Source organism: Carettochelys insculpta, chromosome 1 (assembly GCF_033958435.1).
Source record: "Carettochelys insculpta isolate YL-2023 chromosome 1, ASM3395843v1, whole genome shotgun sequence".
NCBI classification, from domain to species: domain Eukaryota; kingdom Metazoa; phylum Chordata; order Testudines; family Carettochelyidae; genus Carettochelys; species Carettochelys insculpta.
The window spans coordinates 299,834,184-299,853,023 of NC_134137.1; the positions used below are offsets into that span (position 1 = coordinate 299,834,184).

Genomic DNA, 18,840 nt, shown 5'->3' on the forward strand with positions numbered 1-18,840 from the left:
ACAGTTTGTAGAGATGTCCCCACTTGTACATAGTTATTATTTTCATTAATCTGTTCTTTATGCTAATATTATTATTTATTTGCCAAAAAGAGGTGACATTTTTGTTTTTCTTGTAAATAATGACAGTTTTATTTTTCCCAAAACCTGTGTCCCATGTGCTTTTGGTGAGGGTGAGGTGTGGGTGCTGGGGTGGGGTGCAGGGATGGCCGGGGGGGGTCGCTCACTGGGTCCCCTGGTGAAAGTACTCCCTTAGGGCCTCCCGGACCCGGACCCCATCCTGGTGGGCCTGGCAGCTTAGGGCGGCGGCTGGCTGGGGGTAGGCTGTTGCGGCCTCCTGTGCCCAGTCCTGCACAAAGGCCTCCCCCTTGCTTTCCACCAGGTTGTGGAATGTGCAGCAGGCCCCCACAACCTGGGGGATGTTTGGGAGACCCAGATCAAGGTGTGCCAGGAGGCAACGCCAGCGGCCTTTCAGGCGCCCGAAGGCTCGCTCGACCACTTGTCGGGCATGGTTGAGGTGAGTGTTGTAGCGCTCCTGGCTGTCAGAGAGGTGGCCTATATAGGGCCGCATAAGCCAGGGCTGGAGGGGGTATGCCACATCCGCCACAAGGCAGAGGGGTACGGTGGTGGTATCCCCCAGAGGGATTTCCCTCTGGGGGATGTAGGTCCTTGCTTGCAGTCGGCGGCATAGTCCCGAATTCCAGAAAACACAGGCTTCGTGGATAGAGCCGGGCCACCCCATGTAGAAGTCCTGTAAGTGGCTATGGCTGTTGACTATGGCCTGCAGGACCACAGAGTGGTAGCCCTTCTTCTTGACATAGCGGCCACCACTGCGATCTGGGGCACGGATGGGGATGTGGGTCCCATCAAGGGCTCCGAAGCAGTTGGGGAATCCCATGGCGGCGAATCCCTCAATGGCTGCGTCCAGGTCCCCAACTTCGAAATAGTTCTTACTTCGAAATAGGCTACTTCGACATTGTGTCCTAGTGTAGACATAGCCTATAAGACTTCTATGCAGAATGAGTTTAAGTCATTACCATGTGCAAAAGAATTGAAAAAAACCCTAAAACTTGGAATAAAATGAGATCCATCATGCTCAAAGCTGTCAAAGTGCACATTCTAAAACAAATCAGTATTGAACCACACCATTTTAATTGAACAGATACTTGATCTTGCGTTGTTTTTTCACTGAGTCAAAGAGTGGATTGAACATGAGGAACAAAGGAAACAGCACAAGGTTTTGAGCAGACACATTCAAAGACAGAGCAGAGGCAGAGGAACTGAGCAAGGAACTACTAAGACGAGTGAAATTTTCAGGTTTTTTTTAATGGTGAGAATATCAGGGCAAAGTGTGAGGCTTATAGATTTAAGAGAGACTAACAATATAAAAGTCTTGTTTCAACATTGTCAGACTTCTAAAAACTTTCCTCCATGACTGAGCACAATAAAAGTTTATGATAGCAGGTTATCTGAAGTCATGATATCAAATGGAAGTGGTGAGATTCATGTGCCAATCTGTATGCCTCATCTGAGCATTTGTAATATAGGATGATGGAACAGAGAGATGAGACCTACAGCCTTTAATACAAAACAGTGAATGTTATTATGAAAATGTAGCCCAAGAAAGCATGATGGGTAAATAACCTACCAAGAGAATTGGTGAAAGTGAGTGGTGACCATGACATTGACCACCTGTGGAAAACTTGTACCTATATACAAATGATTAAAAATTGGCTGGACAGCTTGGATGAAGAGAATCTTTCTGACCCTATCAAATGAACGGGATATAACAAAACACAGTGGGGACTGTATCATCTCCCTTATATCAATTCATGTAAACTGCTGTTCTATATAATTCAGGATTACAAGAAGAAAATGATAGAAGAAGAACTACTACCACAAGAAGAGGTTTCGGAGAAGAACAAGTCATTTGTGATCAAATTACAAATGTGTCACATCATTGAAAGTGCAGGGACTATAATCACCCATATTTATGTGTTTCACTGACTATCCAAAACATTTGATTCCACCCATTACAACAGTCTCTACAGTTTTCTGGCAGATATGGGAATAAAAAAATGTCACTGAGCTTATTCTAAACCTCTGCTGTAAAAATCCCAACCATGAGGCTACCAGCAGCAGGCAACAAAGAGTTTTTTTCCATTGGGCAGAGTGCATACAGTCTCCAAGATTTTTGAATAGGTACACAGACTTTATTATTATGAGCCAAGATATGGAAGGTTTTGATGAAAATAAAAGAAGCTGGGATTTCCTTTGGTGCACACTTCTTAAGCAAGCTCAGATATGCCAATTATAAGATGCTCTTAGAGGCAACCACTAATGCAATGAAATGAATGTTAGTCTGTAAAAACAGTTAGTGAGAAATATATTCTATTCCTGAAAGGGGTGATTTACCTGTTCCACTCATTCCCTCTGGGGCACTTGGTACTAACCACCTGTCAGAAGACAGAATACTGAGCTAGGTGGACCTTTGGTCTGACCCAGTAAGGCCATTCTCATGGTCCAATCTCAAATGAATGAAAATTTGTCTGGTGAAAAGCCTATTTTTTCCATGATTACACATAGATGTAAATCCTGGGGAACCAATATTGCAGACAAGAAGAAAGTTGAAGCCTTTTAGATGTGGTACTGGTGAAGACTCTTGTGCATCTCCTGGACAGAAAAAAAGACAAGCATTTACATTGGAAAAATGATCAGAGAGAAGCAGATTTGGCTCTTGGAAATCACCAGGTGCAAACTAACATTTTGATCTAATCAGACACAGATAAAAACACCCTCAAACAAGTTATGAAAGCAATAGTAATGGGTCATTGTAAAGGACAACCAGAGAGAAGACTGATAGCTGACTTGCGGCAGATCAGTAAGAATTCACCCAGGCATATGACATTTGCAGTGAATTGAAAAGACTTGCAAAAATTCTACTATTATGTCACCAGTAATCAGCCATGAACAAACTAACTTTACTAATACTACTACTATTGAGAAACCATAAAACATTTTGCTTGATACGCTAGATTGCAATGCTGCAAAAATCCACATAAGGTCATCCATGTAAGGCACTAATGAATAAATGCTTACTTGCTGCAGAGAAAAATTAAAAGTCTGGGTTAACTGTGGCCAAAATGGCTTATTCTTATCTTGATTTGTATCCTCAAGTATATATTTAAAAGCACCATTTTATGAATGCTAGCAATATAGTCATTAATAATGCTTGAAAATGCAGCATTACTTACCTTCTCAAACATAAATGATACTGAATACTGAAATCTAGTCTATGTTGCTTTAATAAAGATTACCCAATTCTGTGTTTAAAATATGAGAGTGCAATAAATAGTGTACGCAGACTGTACACTCAGCTATTACATTAAAGTCCATTTTAAATTGCGTAATAAAGTAATTCTGCATAGAGGAAATATGTAGAATCATCGTTATTATTCAACTACAAAATCACAATGATACATTTAAAAAAAGAGTTTATTGTTTCATTTCTTCTTTCACATTCCCATAATGGAGCTTACCTGTCATTTTCACTACAGTATTTTAAATAGTTACTATTCATGAGGTTTTCAGTTTCCATGAATATCTATTACTGCAACTGATGTTTTTTATTTTTAATATAGCTATTTATTAGGAAGTGCCAAAAGATTATATGACAGGCATTATTAGAATACAGAAATTTAATTAAAAAACATAATTCTTAAGTATGTTAAAAACAGGCCATTTGAAAGCAGAAACTGCACAGTAAATTTAATTGAGCAGCAGTGGTAAATGAAACATGGATTAGAGAACCAACTAGTGATTACTTTTGGCAGATTACATAGTTGAGGTCGTACCTACAGGGGCTCATAACTTGGTGAGATGTGAATCAGACAAGCAGCTTGCTCTTTTTTCAATCTGTTCTTATTCAATGTTACATTAATTCAGTCAACTTCAAGAAAGCACTGCAGTATATAAGTATAATAATGGTGCTGTTTAGGCTTATGTAGGCATGTTTTGTTTAGGGCTTTTTGTGAGTGTATTTTTAACTGTGCTTTCCAATTTTTAAGCGTTCACAAAATGTGCTCCAGGGCAAAATTATAACGTAGAGGGTGGTAACATAAGTGAATACTTTTTAAATCCAAATTTCATAAGAGTTATTTTATCCATTTCCAAGTTATAAGTTTACATTTAAAAATTACTAAGTGTCAATTTTTTAAAGGATCTTCAAATATCATTGACAATAGACGATAGTTAAATTAAAAAGATTACCCGTGAAACAAAATGTGGACATGAGAATTATCTACTTGTAAGTGCTCTTCTCAAACATACTCAAACATTTGGGTGCACAGTGCTATATAATGGCAGGAACTGCTACAGCTTTAGAATTGTGTTGCATCCTCCCCAATATAGCAGCAAGCAGTATTTCCCAACCATATTGAGGACTGAAGCGGTGCTAAGTGTCACTTTGCAGAAAAGTGAGTTGCTGTCTGAGGTACAAGTTACAACTCCACAATTGGGAACACTATAAAATCTTCTACACTGTAAAGAAGTGAGTAGTAGGCAAAATTTTTAGCAAAGAGACATTGCGTCAAGTGGCAAACTGGTAAGGAAGCGTCAGTGATTCATCTGCAAAACAGAAGTTGAGTATCGCCATTAAAAACACAGATAACTACGGAGATGTGAAAACTCAAAGAGTGTTCTAGGAGTAAGCATGTGCAATGAAAACATGTTCTGGGAAGTAGAGAGGAAACCTGGACACACAAAATAAGAATAAAACTAAATACTAAAGCCCTAAAAATAACTAGGGCAGTCTGACATAGAACCCAGGGAGGCTCAGACAAAATGAACTGTAAACACAAATTAAATGGACTGTATATAGTTCATCTGCAGAGTTTGCTATAGCTAAAGATTAAAAGAATAAAGAAAGTTCCTGTTCTGTAACTGGTGTTCTTTGAGATGTGTTGCTCATGTCCATTCCAATTTGGGTTTTCGCCAGCACATGCCCAGTTGCCGGAAGCTTTTTCTCCTAGCCAGTAGCCCGAGGGTCAGTGCAGCGCCCCCTGGAGTGGAGCCCGTATGGCCACCCATATATGCACCGCCCGACCTGCCCCCTGCTCAGTTCTTTGTTTCTGGCTACTCCGAGAGAGGGGAAGGTGGGAGGGTTTTGGAATGGACATGAGCAACACATCTCAAAGAATACCAGTTACAGAACAGGTAAGTGTCTTTTCTTCTTCAAGTGATTGTTCATGTGCATTCCAATTTGAGTGAATGCAAGCCAGTGTCTGGGAGGTGGGGCCAGAGCCCCAGAAGAAGTGCAGGACAGCCCTGCCCACCACAGCGTCTTCTAGTGCATGCTGTGTTAATGCGTAATGCGCTGAGAACATGTGAATGGAGGACCAAGTGGCCGCTCTGCCGATGTCCTGGATAGGGACCCTGGCCAAGTATGTCACAGAGGATGCCTGTGCCCTGGTGGAGTGAGCCCTGATCAGGGGAGAAGGAACCCCCACCAGTATGTAGCACTCTCCGATACAGGGCACGATCCAGGAGGAGATCCACTGAGAGGAGACTGGGTGCCCCTTCATCCTGTCTGCCACTGCAACAAACAACTGTTGAGACTTCTGGAAAGGTTTGGTCCTGTCCATATAGAAGGCCAGCGTCCTCCGGACATCCAAAGTGTGTAAGCTCTGCTCCCTAGGGGAGGCAGGGGGCTTTGGATAGAACACCGGTAAGGTGATGTCTTAATTAACGTGGAAGGGGAGACCACCTTAGGCAGAAACACTAGGTGGGGTCTCAGTCTGCCCTTATCCTTGTGGAAGACTGTATAAACTGGATCCACCGTCATGGCCCTGAGCTCTGATACCCTTCTGGCTGAGGTAACGGCCACCAGGAATCCTGTCTTGTAACTAAGGAATAACATGAAACAGGTGGCAAGGGCTTCAAATGGGGGAGCCATAAGCTTAAGCAATACCAAATTAAGGTCCCATGTTGGCAGGGGGACCTGAACCTGCAGTTTGACCCTTTCCATCCCTTTCATGAACCTTTTCACCACAGGGTCTGAGAAGACCGATGACATCCCGGGCCCCAGGGGAAATGCCGAAATAGCTGCCAAGTGTATTTTCAGGGAAGATAGTGACAGTCTGGCTCAAGGCCAGCAAGTAGTCTCAGATATGTGGTATTGGGGCCTTCCCCAGGGATACTGCCCTTTGAGTGGCCCATATAGTAAACCACTTCCATTTGGCTACATATGTTACCCTTGTGGAGGGCTTCCTGTTGTTTAACAATACTTCCGTGACAGGTTCAGAGCAGGCCAGCTCAATCGGTCTCAGCCATGGAGCCTCCATGTTGTGAGATGTAGTGCCTGGAGACTGGGGTATAGCAGTCTCCCTTCCTCCTGTGTCAGCAGATCCGGGTGTAGTGGAATCACCTCTGGGTTGTGAACAGACATCTCCAAGAGAGTCGAGTACCAGTGATGTCGAGCCCAAGCTGGGGCCACTAGGATAACTGACGCTCGGTCCAACCGAATTTTCAGCAGTGTCCGGTGGATGAGTGGTATTGGTGGAGAAGGCGTAAAGCAAGGGTCCCAATCAATGAACGCTGAAGGCGTCTGCCCAAGAGCTTGGACTTCGGTTCTGGTAAGAGAAGAACGTCCTGCACCTTGCGTTGAGATGGGTGGCGAAGAGGTCTACCTCTGTAAAATTGAACTCAGTACTTCCGAGCGTAGTGACCATTTGTGGTCCATGAAGGACCTGCTGAGATGGTCTGCTAGGGAGTTGTGAGCCCCAGGTAGGTAGAACGCCCTAAGGAGAATCTGGTGCTGGATGCAGAAGTCCCAGAGCGTGAGGGCCTCGAGACACAGGGATGATGAGCGTGCATCCCCTTGTTTGTTTATATGGTACATTGTCATAGTATTGTTTGTGCTGACTGCAATGGACTGCCCCTTCAGTTTGCTCTCAAAGCCTTTGCATGCCAGCCAAACCACTCTGAGTTCCCACACGTTTATGTGGAGCTGAGTGTTGGTCTTGCTGCACAGGGCTTGAGACTGGCGATCCCCCAAGTGTGCTCTCCAGCCCAGGCCTGAGGCATCTGTGACCAGGGAGAGGGAGGGTTGCGGGGGACTGAAGGGCACTCCTATGCAGACCGACTGGGCCTCTAGCCACCTGTGTAATGCCACTAACACTCATGGGGGACTGTCACTAACTTGTCTATATTGTCCGTGACAGGTTTGTATACTGAGGCGAGCCACAGCTGGAAGGGGCACATTCGCAACCTGGCATGCTGGACTGTGAACATGCATGCTGCCATGTAGCCCAACAGTCTGAGGCATCCCCTGGTCATTGTGGTTGGGAACCCAATTAGTTCTTGGATGCAAGACGCCATGGCTTGGGCCCTGCTCTGGGGCAGGAAGGCCCTGGCTTGCTCTGCATCTAGACGGGTGCCCACAAACTCCATGGCCTGAGTTGGGGCTAGTACACACCTTGCCTCGTTTACTAGGAGGTCTAGTGTGTCGAATGTCTGTCATATCAGCTGCACGTGTCACGCCACCTGTCGCTGCGACTGACCTCAGATCAGCCAGTTGTCCAGGTAGGGGAAGAAGTACACTCCCTGCCTGTGTAGGAAGGCTGCCACTACTGACATACATTTGGTAAAGACTCTCAGGGCCGAGGAGAGGCCGAACAGGACTGTGAATGGTAATGGTCCTTCCCTAGCACAAACCGGAGGAACCTCCTGTGAGGTGGATAGATTGCTATGTGAAAATACGTGTCCTGTAAGCCGAGAGTGGCAAACCAGTCCCCTCATTCCAGCATTGGGATAATTATGCCCAGGGATATCATAGGAAACTTTTATCTTTTTCACAAATTTGTTCAGGTTTCGCAGGTCCAAGATTGGCCATAATCTCCCTTTCACTTTTGGAATTAGGAAATAATGGGAATAAAATCCCTGCCCCTGGAATTCTTGGGGAACTTCCTCTATAGCCCCTCCTTTTGTAGGAAGGCCTTTACCTCCTGCCTGAGAAACATCTCATGAGAGGGGTCCTTGAAGAGGGACAGGGACGGGGGGGTGGCAAGGGGGTAGGAAGAAAATTGGATAGCACATCCCTTTTCTACCGTGTGGATGACACATTGGTCCGATGCCATGCTGCACCATACATGGTAAAATGGGGATAGGCGGGATGAAAACAAATGCTGAGCTGAAACTGTGGGGGTGGCCGATGTGTCACTCCCAAACGCCTCATCAAAACTGATGTTTAGACCCCAGTGGGGGTTTTTGGTGGCTCTGATCCTGTGTCTGGCCCTGGGTCCCTGATGTCTCCTTTTATGGTGGCCCCTTCTCCTGTTCCCATCCTGGTGTTGTTGTGGGAATTGTCTGAACTGGGGTCTCGGGGCAAAGTGTCTTCTCAAGGTTGCCAGTGTATGCAGACCCAGCGAGCACAGGGTGGCCCTTGAGTCCTTCGTGTTATGAAGCCTCTTATCAGTCTTTTCTGAAAATAGGGAGGGACCCTCAAAGGGGAGGTCCTGTATGGACTGTTGCACTTCATGCAAGAGTCCCAAGACCTGCAGTCATGCTCGCCTTCTCATGGCTACACCTGAGGCCATGACCCTGGTTGCCACATCTGCTGCATCTAGCACGGCCTGCAGTGCCACTCTAGATATGAGTCTCTGTTCCTCCACCAGGGCCGTAAAGTCCGACTTGGTCTCTGGTGAGAGCAACTCAGTGAACGGTCCGTGGAGCTGGCCGTATTATAAGCATATCTGCTACCCATGGCTTGTTGGTTAGCAATTCTCAACTGGAGACCACCTGCAGAATAACCTTTTCTGCCATAAAGGTCTAAACGTTTGGCCTCTTTGTTTTTAGGGAAGGGGCCTTGGACCCCCTGACTCTCCCTGTTGTTCACAGCATCTATGACCAGGGAGTCAGGGGGAGGGTGAGTGAACAGATGTTCGTTGCCCTGGGCTGGGACGAAATACCGGCGCTCATTCTTTCTAGCTGTGGGTAAGGCTGAGGCCAGGGTCTGACACACTGTCTTTGCCGTGTTGGCGATTGTCTTTATAGTGGGCAGTGTCACCCTGGTAGGTCCAGATGTCGAGAGAATGTTTGTAACAGGGTCTATTTCATCCCTGACCTCTTCTGCCTGCACCCCCAGAGTCTGGGCCACCCTTCTCAGTAACTGCTGGTACACTCCTCCATCCTCCATTACAGGGGATGCAGAGGATCCAGCCAATACCTTATCTGGGAAGGAAAAGGACTAGGGCATCACATCCTTCAAGCCCATCGGTGCAGGGGGATCAGATACCTCCATTTGAGTCCCCAGCACCATGGTTTGCGGTGCCGTGCTCAGTGCCTGGGGTGAAGGGCCCCTTAGTGGCATGAGGTCAGGTGCCGTGATGAGGGGGCCACTCGGCACCTGGGACGGCACCTGTTCTGTCGGTGCCCACTGCACCACAGGTCCGGTGCCGCAGGGGCAGGGCCCATGTTTGGGTCAGAGCCGACTGCATTGGTGCCAGTGTCGGCACCATAGTTGGTGCTGGTGCCGATGACTCCACTCGCTCTCTCAGGGGGGACTCCCCACGAAGCGGTCGGTGCCAATCTTGGCACCTGGGGAGTGCCAGGTGCCCTAGCTGGGAGTCCCACAGCCAGCCCTTGTGCCTCATGGATTGCCCACAGAGTTCAGAAAGGCCATTGTGGGGCACTTTGAGGGGGCATTTGCCACTCCCCCTCCGAGGGGCGTCAGGGTCAGTGACGATGCCCACTGCACCGGGATGATCTTGTACTCCTGCTCAGAGCTGAGCTGGAGTAAAAGGAGTCCGACTCCGACGCCGACTGTAATGCTGACAACCATGGCGGTGCCAAGGGTCTCGTGGTGCCTATCTACTCCTGCATGCCCTGCACCATCTGATGAGAGGCGACCATTTGCGGGGTTCTCACCAGTGTCAGGAAACGTGCCAGCGCCCCTATAGACTGTTCATATGCCTGCCTCTGGGGTGATGAAGGCTCCCAGTGCAGCATCTGCAGCAGCATCATTACCTGCAGTAGGCCTTGAGCTGCACTAAAGGCCTCCAGCATCAAGAGCAGTCTGGGAAAGCGCAGGCTCCCACCTCGTGCTGGAGCCAACGCCCGCACTTCATGACCCTGGTCATGGTGCGATCTGGCGGACTCTCCCAAGGATTGCCATCACCTCCTCCTCTCCTGGGATCGACCCTGGTCCTGCCTCCTCTTCTTGTGAGGCACTGGAGACTGGCTCTGATGGTGCTGGGGGGCGCCAAGTCCTGCTCTCATCACCGGGAGCTTTCCAACAGCACCGATGGTGCCGGAGCACTCTGCACTGACAACGCACCACTCTGAGCTCCTGCCAGGGAAATGTCTGGGTGCAAGGCTGATTCCATTAGTAGTGCTTTCAGCCATTGACCTCTGTCTTTCAAAGTCCTAGGCTTGAAGGCCTTGCGAATAGAGCTGCATTCCCGGAGCTGGGCCTCACCAAGGCAGCTCAGACAAGCCCTATGTGGGTTGCTTTTGGGCATTCGTTTGCCACATTTTCAGCAGGTTTTAAACCCTGGGGAGCCAGGCATCCCCTGGCGCCAAGGCGCCAAGGGGGTTAAAGTCCTGCCTTGGCTCACTAAGTGGAACTATTTACAGATGAAAGACAACTATCTAAACTATTTACAACTGTTTTGACTAACTACCAACTAATCTACAAACAAAGGCTACCAGTGAACACTCAACAATGAGGGAGCTCCAGCAACCGACAGCGCAGCAAGAAGGAACTGGGTGGGCAGTGTATATATGGGCAGCCATACGGGTGCCACTCCAGGGGGCACCGCACCAACCTTAGGGCTACCGGCTAGGACAAAAAGCTTCTGGCAACTGGGCATGTGCCAGCGCACATCCAAATTGGAATGCACATGAGCAATCACTCGAAGAAGAACATGCCGATACTAAAATCAATCAGAAAAGAAAAAAGGTGTTACTAGCTAAAAAGGTGGTTAAGGTAGGAAAAAAAAAGACTTTCAATGAAGCGATTATATCTATCTTCCACTGCAAGCCCACATAATATGTACATATAATTTGAAACAGAAGAGAATAGACACTTTAGGAGATACCCTCATGTACAGGAAAAAAATGGTTACCTTGCTTTCATTACTTGTTCTTTGAGACATGGTGCTCATGTCTATTCCAATTAGGTGTGTGTGCACTGCATGCACAGTAGTCAGGTTTTCTTTTTCCTTAACAGTACCACTAGCTCTATTTAGGTGCCCTCTGGAGTCATGCCACTATGGTGTTATATATAGGGGCTTGCCAACTTGCTGCCATTCCAGTTCCTTCTTGATAGCCTTGCTCTGATAGATGGGCCTTGGAATGGACATGAGCAACACAAGTTGAAGAATAATAGTTATAAAAAGCACATAACCATTTCTTCTTTGAATCCTTATTCAGACTGATTCCAACTGGGTGATTCCAAAGGAAGAACTCGGAACTAGGGTCAGACTCATGGGTTTGCTGATTGGAGCATTGCACTGCCAAAGGCTGCATCATCTAGCCTACAGGGTAATGGCATAATGTAAGGCAAAGGTGTGGATTTAGGACCACGTTGTAGCCCTGCAAACTTCCTAGTCTGGAACCTTGGAAAAATACCGCTAAAGATGCCTGCACCCTCATGGGCTGTACTGTCAGCATTGGGGCAAATGCTACTACGAATAGATGAGCAGATTTTCAAAATGGCTTCATCTTTTCATTATAGAAGGACAATGCCTGGTGAACGTCCAAAGAATGAAGTCTTTGTTACTGACTGTTTACATGTATGTTGGGGTAACAGACTGGAAGAAATATGTCCTGATTAACAGATTGATGTGAAACTGGGAGACAACCTTCAGGAGAAAGACTGAAGCTGAATCTTTGTCCTTACAGAAGGTTATATATGGAGCTTCACATATTAGGGGCTTACACATGGATACCCTCCTGGTAGCTGTTATTTATACCAGTATGCCTTGGAGGTTGTGTATACTGCATAGTGCAAAAGTACTTGGTATAAAACCTGTTCCTTATGGTTACCAGATACATACATTCCAAGGGTTTTCAACATGCCATGTGAGCTCTTGAGTGTGTTTAAGACTGCATCTGTGGTGTCAGGAAAGAGTTTCTATCCCTCAAAAGGTAAATCCTTGACTGCATCCTCAGCTTCTCTGGGAAAACAGGAAAGGTGAAACCACAAGAGTCTTCACATGACGACAGATGTGGTGAAGGAGAGCCACTATATCAACAGAGTCCAAAGAAATCTGCCAGGAAGGTCATTCTGGCAATCAGGAAGCCTTCTGAGTTTTGACTTTGTCGTCGTCCTTTTTATATGCTAGAAGATGATTAATTAAAGAAAACATTGATGTAAAGATGTTGGGAGTATTTGGCTAGTAGACCAAAGTAGTTAGCAATGTGGAACTGAAGGGTTGCCTAAGCATAGGTCTTACTGTCAAACAGGTGGAAGCATTTCCAACCCTTGCTGTAACGAGTGGTCCAAGCTAGGTGTGGTTTTCCCCATTGACTAATGCCTTCTGTCACCAGTAAATTTGGGGTGGGATGTGTGAAACTCAGCCCCCTTCAGTAGCACATAATACTTCTTGTCCAAAAATTTACAAAAAGGTGGGACTGTGACTGACGTCTGCCATACAGTTTTAGCTGGATCCATAATGGCAGAATTAATAGACAATGAGACTTTGACAGAAGGAGAGGCTAGCAGATCATCAGTGAACTTTTGCTGTGCTTCCAACAGCTCTTCCAGTGAGATGTCCAAGGAATTAGCTACATATTTAAATAATTCTTGAAAAGATTTACAGTCACCCCCTGATGTGGAGGGTGGGGAGAGACAAAACTTGGTTATCAGGAGACTACAAAGAAGCATGGCTAGGCAGGAAGGTGCCACCCTCAGTTGGGTTCTCAAGCCCTTCTGCTTCTCTCCAAGGACATCTGAAGAGCTTGTGGTAGAAGGTGATTTTTCTGGTGTCCTGTACTGGACTTGGATAGAGAACTGTATATTCTGGTCCCTGTAAAATGCCCACAGTATGGACAGTTTGGTGGAAGGATCATTGGAGACACCTACTGAGGGGGTTGCACACTGGTTCTCTGCCATTAGGGTCCATATTTTGGCAAGGAAAGGTGAGGGGTGCATCTTCCTGCTGCTGCTACTACTACTTCTTATTCATTGCTAGAGAGAAGAGGGGCTGAGCCTGCAGGTATGTTTGTCAGGCCCATGACTGGTCTGGCTGCAGTACTGACAATGCTAAAGAGAGGCATGCCTGGAGTAGAAGTAACAGAGCAGTCTGCCTGACTGACAAACAGTTGCAGCACAGAGAAGGTTGGTATTGGTGATGGAGCCACAGATAGGTTGGGGAGCAATATCTGTGGTGTTGGTGCCAAGAGCTTGCTGCAGCATACTGGAGAATCAGGTGGTGCCACTGAAGCCACTCTTTCTGAAGAGGTCTTTGGCCATTGTAGCAGGCACAGTTTTAGTATAAGTGCCTGTCTTAGATCTAGAACTCACTGGATCTTTTGCTCCTCAGGTCATCTTGGTGCCAGATGGACCCAGTGCCTTGTGGTTCAGCATTCTGGGTATCAGGGCAGATTTGGCAGTGGGAGATTTCCTTGGAGAGACTTGCCTTGTGAAAAACAAAGAAAAGCATAGCTATTTAGAGGTTTTTGAAGGAACAGGTTCCTTTGTAACTGATTTTGAGGAGGATTTCCTGTGTGACAGCATTTGGTGAGTACTGGCAAGGAGGAGTCATATATTCAGGGTCAGAAACAGGGTAAAGTGCTTACTTCATGAACATAAGCTTTAGCTGATGCTCTCTACCTTTCTTGTTCTTGCAGGCAATTTTTTTCTGTAGTGGTGACACGTTTGCATATTGTGTGTCTCCCCAAAACACCAGACACTGTGTGGCTGCCTGAGATTGATTAAGACAGTCTATAAGTCAGATAGCATTTAAAACCTGGAGATCTAGGCATTGCTAAAAGGCCAGGTGGAAAAAGGGGGATGGCGAGAGTCTATTCCTAATTCCCTTTGTTTTTAGGCAATGGCTGCCAGAGGTAAGGGGAAGAGGAAAGGATTTTTTTTTGGTCTATTTTAACAATGATATGGAAAGAGAAGTTATCCCTAAATGGAAAAAATGAAACAACAAAGGGTAAGTTGAGGAGTAAAAAGGAGGAGTAAGGAATTTTTTCTGAGGGTGCTGCTCTTATCCTGACCAAAGCCAACAGTGATACAGAAGGAACTGCGGGACTTCTCACTAAACACATGGGATAGTCGTTCAGAGCACTGTGAGGCATCTGCCACATTTGTATGGCTAACCATACAACCAGGGCTCTGATACTACGAATCTCTGGCTAGAAACACAAGTGCATTCAGACACTAAAGTGGAACACCCACAGGGACACTCCTTGAAGAAGAGCATTGAGTAGCACCCTGTGAAAGAGTGGGATGGGGGATACCCCCAGAACAATTCCCTACTAGAATCCGAAGTATATAATGACTGAACTAACTACAACTACTAACTAATGGTCTAACTATTTACAGGAAAAAAAAATGTCTGGAGACTGATAGGGAGGCTTGCCAGAGTAAGAGAGAATGAGCATTCCAGGTAACCATCACAGGCATAAGAAGGAACAGAAATATCAATGGGTCAGTACAGCCCTACATAGAGTACTATGGAGGCACAATGCCAGGGTATGCCTGAGCTGACCTGATTTGTGCTGCTCGAGGAAAAAGCCATACAGATACTGTTTATGTGATATACACCTAACTGGAATTGACATGAGCAAGCACTTGAAAAAGTAAGACTCTCTCTTAAAAAAACAAAACAAAACCCACTCCAAAATTCTCAACATAAAATCTAAGAGCAGTCAACATGACAGCATTAACCATATAGGAAACTTCAGTAACAATCCATAGATATAGCAATACAATTAACATCTGCTTCATGATATGAGAGAATACGTCCAACAAACATGGGTAATGTATCAGAGAGGTAGCCATGTTAGCCTGTAGCTTTGAGAACAACAAGAAGTCTTGTGGCACCTTATAGACTAACATATTTTGGCGCATAAGCTTTCGTGGGAAAAGACCCAGTTCATCAGATGCATGGGTAACATGTTTCTTTTGATGAAAGAACATTTAATACTAGACGTAAATTGAAGCTTCTGTCTTTATGTAAAGACCAAAGAACTCATGAAAGGACTGAAAAACACGTATCACAAGTTTCTGCATCATTTTATGAAATCTATATAAAAGTGAGTTTCTGAAAAATAGAACTAAAACAAATATTTTGTGGGTGCTATTTTAGATTCCTTATGGTAATAATAAGCAGCTCAAAATTCACATAATAAATATTTTATGTCAACAAAATCTGTAATCCACTACTAAGAAGTAGGATAATCATTACAGACTAACACATGAAGGTCTCATCCTGTAAATGTACATGTTGCCCCATAAGGAAAATATCTGAGTGATCCGGGAGACTAATTAGCACAACAAAAGCGCCAATAAGATCCCATGTCAAAATAAAGCATACTTACAAAAACTTGTGCAAAAATAAACTTGTAACAAATTTGGAAAAAAAGCTCTTTATGCAACGTATAGGTCATGTCTGCATACTTGCTTCTTTTTGGAGAGGGTATGTGAATCCGCGGGATCAAAATTGCAAAAATGAATTGGGAATAAGGGAATTTTGAAGTGCTGGTGTCTACATGGCACCTGCACTTTCAAAATGACTTTACTTTGAAGGCTGAATCTTGTGGGATTATGTAAATGAAGGGTGGGATAGTTAAATCCCCACCACATCTGCAATTTTGATCCTGCGACTTTACATACACCCTCTGAAAGGGCGCAGGTATGTAGACACAACCACATAGTATGAGGATGCCTCTTAAATACTGTATCTTATGTACAGACACACACACACACACGGACCAGTTTCTTGGTTTCCAAAAGGTCATGAGATTTCAATGATCTATAAGTGCAGTGTATATTATTTCCATTGATATAGACATGTATGAGAACTAAATTAATGATCCAACAGCAAGCTATAGGGTAGCCCAAGACCAATTGATTTGTTAAGCAATGTTATCTGCCTTATTAATTACTCACTTTATTTTATCTTTTCTAAAGTTATTCTGGGAAAGATGTTTCCCCAAACTTCTACATTATTTCCCTGCAAGCAAATTTCAATCTCAGGAGTTCATTTAAGAAAAAAAGTTATCACAGAATGGCTGCTCAAGGTTCTAAGCATCAAATTTAGTGGTGCAGTGGTTACTGTCCCTTTAACAAAAATCAATTTAACATAAGGTGGGGCCATAAATACTAAAAATTTACTAATCATACCTGATGTGATAAATGGACCCCAAGAGAACAGAATTAAATTTTGTGAAGGCCTGAGCAAGTTTGGTTGTCTTAAATTTAACCTTGACACTGACATGGCTGTGTAAGCTTATTTTGAGGATAATTATATCATCAAGTAATAACCTTTTATTTAAGTTACTGATATATATTCTTACTCTTAAAAATTTATATTCCCAGATAAAACCTAAAGCAAAACACAGGAAAACAATATGAAAGTATACTAACATATGCTATTGAAATTTTGCAAAATAAGAATTCAGATATCTACCCTCGCTCAGCAGTCTTCTTTTTTATTAAGTCGATTTCTTCAATCTGAGCTTGACAAATTTTCAGAAAGTTTCCTGGCTCCAACACTTTGATTCTTTCAGTAGAGAGTTTTGCATGAGAAGTTACATTTTCACCATTAAGAAATTGCAAACAAGGAAGAATTTTAAGTACGGAACACCTTAAAGAAGGAGAGAACAAGCCATTGTTAGCATTATGGAAAAAAACCCTTGAATTCTGGAACCTGAAGTCTAGAAATCTGCTTCACAACTACATGAAAAAATTGACTTTTAAGTATGTTATTTTTCTAAATATTTTGGTGTACATGAAATTGTTAATAAAAATTATATTTTATTAAATATTTCTGATGGCTATCCGTCATTTAAATTAATCATTATTAATCATGATTAAACTTATTAATTATCATCTTACTGTTTAATAATATAATACCATTTATTTAAATATTAGGGGCCTTTGCTATATTTTCAAATATGTATTTATTTCAGTTACAACACGAAATATAAAATATACAGGGATCACGTTTATTTTTTATTATAAATATTTGTATGGCAAAAATTACAGCGATAGTATTTTTCAATTCCCACACGACAAGTACTATAGTTCAATCTCTTTATCATGAAAGCTGAATTTACAAACATAAAATTACGTTAACCTCCTCCCAACGCACATTCAAAAATAAGATGATGTAAAAGTTTAGCACCTACAAATCCATTCAGTCCTACTTCTTGTTAAACCAATCGCTCACACAAACTAGTTTAGTTAAAATTGAAGCATATAATGCTTTCCATTTCTTGTTTTCAAAGTCACCTGAAAGTGAAAACAGGTGTTTGAGATGCACTTTTTTAGCCAGTGTCACAAGGTATTTATGTGCCAGAAGCCCTAAAGATTCATTTCTCTCTTCATGCTTCAATTGTCATTTCAGCATTCATAGTCATTATGGGGCCTGCTCAATTACAATCTAAAGCAGTGTGGACCAAACACACGTTCATTCTCAACATCTGAGTCAGATGTCCTCAGCAGAAGGTAGATTTACTATTCTGGTAATCCAGGTTCTGTAGTCTCCACATTAGTGTTACACTTTTAAGACTTCTGAAAGCTCACTTAGCCCCCCTCAGAATCTGGAAGGCACTTCAGATTCTTAAATCTTCAGCCACGCACTGAGGATATCTTTAGATATCTCACATTGGTTCCTTCTTTATGTTTTGTCAAATCTGAAGCAAAAATTGTTCTTAAAACGAACAGCATCAGCTGGATCATCATTCAAGACTGTCTTAATAAACATATTTTTAAATGATCATCATCATCATGGAAGCATGTCCTCTGGAACGGTGCCTGAAACATGAAGGGGCATATGAATTTTTAGCATATCTAGCATGTGAATACCTTGAAATTTCAGCTTCAAAAGTGTCATGCTAACACCTGCTCTCGCTTTCAGGTGACTTTGTAAATAAGAAGAAAAGTATCATTATGTCCAGTAAAATGTAAACTAAGGCTATGTTTACACTAAAGAATAAAGTTGATTTTAAGGGACTTATGTCAATTTTATAATGTACCTATTCACTACAAACATCATTAGGTTGATTTTAAGGCGTCTACTTTTCTACTCCAGCTTTTTCATGAGGAATAACACCAAATTCGAATTTGTAAGGTCAATTTAATGATAGCATTATTTAATTTGATTTTATTGGCCTCCAGAAGTATCCCACAATGCCCCCAGTGTGTCCATTCTGACCATCGCTTTCATCTCTGCTGCTCTCCAGGTGAGCAAGAAGTAGGAAACAGTAATCATCCTGGGCTCTCCAGCTCGACCCCACCACCATGTGCCTGTGGATATGAAGTCAACTTTAATAAATTCAACTTTATTTCCTAGTATAGACACAGGTTAACTTGCTTGTCTTCATGACTAGCTGAATAAGCAATAGGACTGCGTAGACTTGTAGGCTCTCAAGTTTTGTTGTTGTTTTTGAGTGTAGTTCATAACAAAAAACATATCCACTTTTGTAAATTACATTTTCATTATAAAGGGACTGAACTACAATAGCTGTACGAGGTGAACTGAAAAATACTGTTTCTTTTATTTATCACTTTCGGAGTAATCAAAATAATAACAATAGGTGATCACTATACACTTTCCATCATGTGTTATAACTGAATCCTGTATGTTTGAAAATGTAGAAAAACAT

General features: G+C 43.6%; 1 protein-coding gene across 1 annotated transcript in view; it reads right to left on the reverse strand.

Moving 5' to 3' along the window:
- Nucleotides 1-18,840, reverse strand: part of LRRIQ1 (leucine rich repeats and IQ motif containing 1) — a 209,033-nt gene that overhangs the window by 123,671 nt on the left and 66,522 nt on the right. Inside the window, exon 15 of the mRNA XM_074984002.1 lies at nucleotides 16,641-16,817. Coding sequence (XP_074840103.1) covers nucleotides 16,641-16,817 — 177 coding nt within the window. The remainder of the gene's footprint in view (nucleotides 1-16,640; nucleotides 16,818-18,840) is intronic.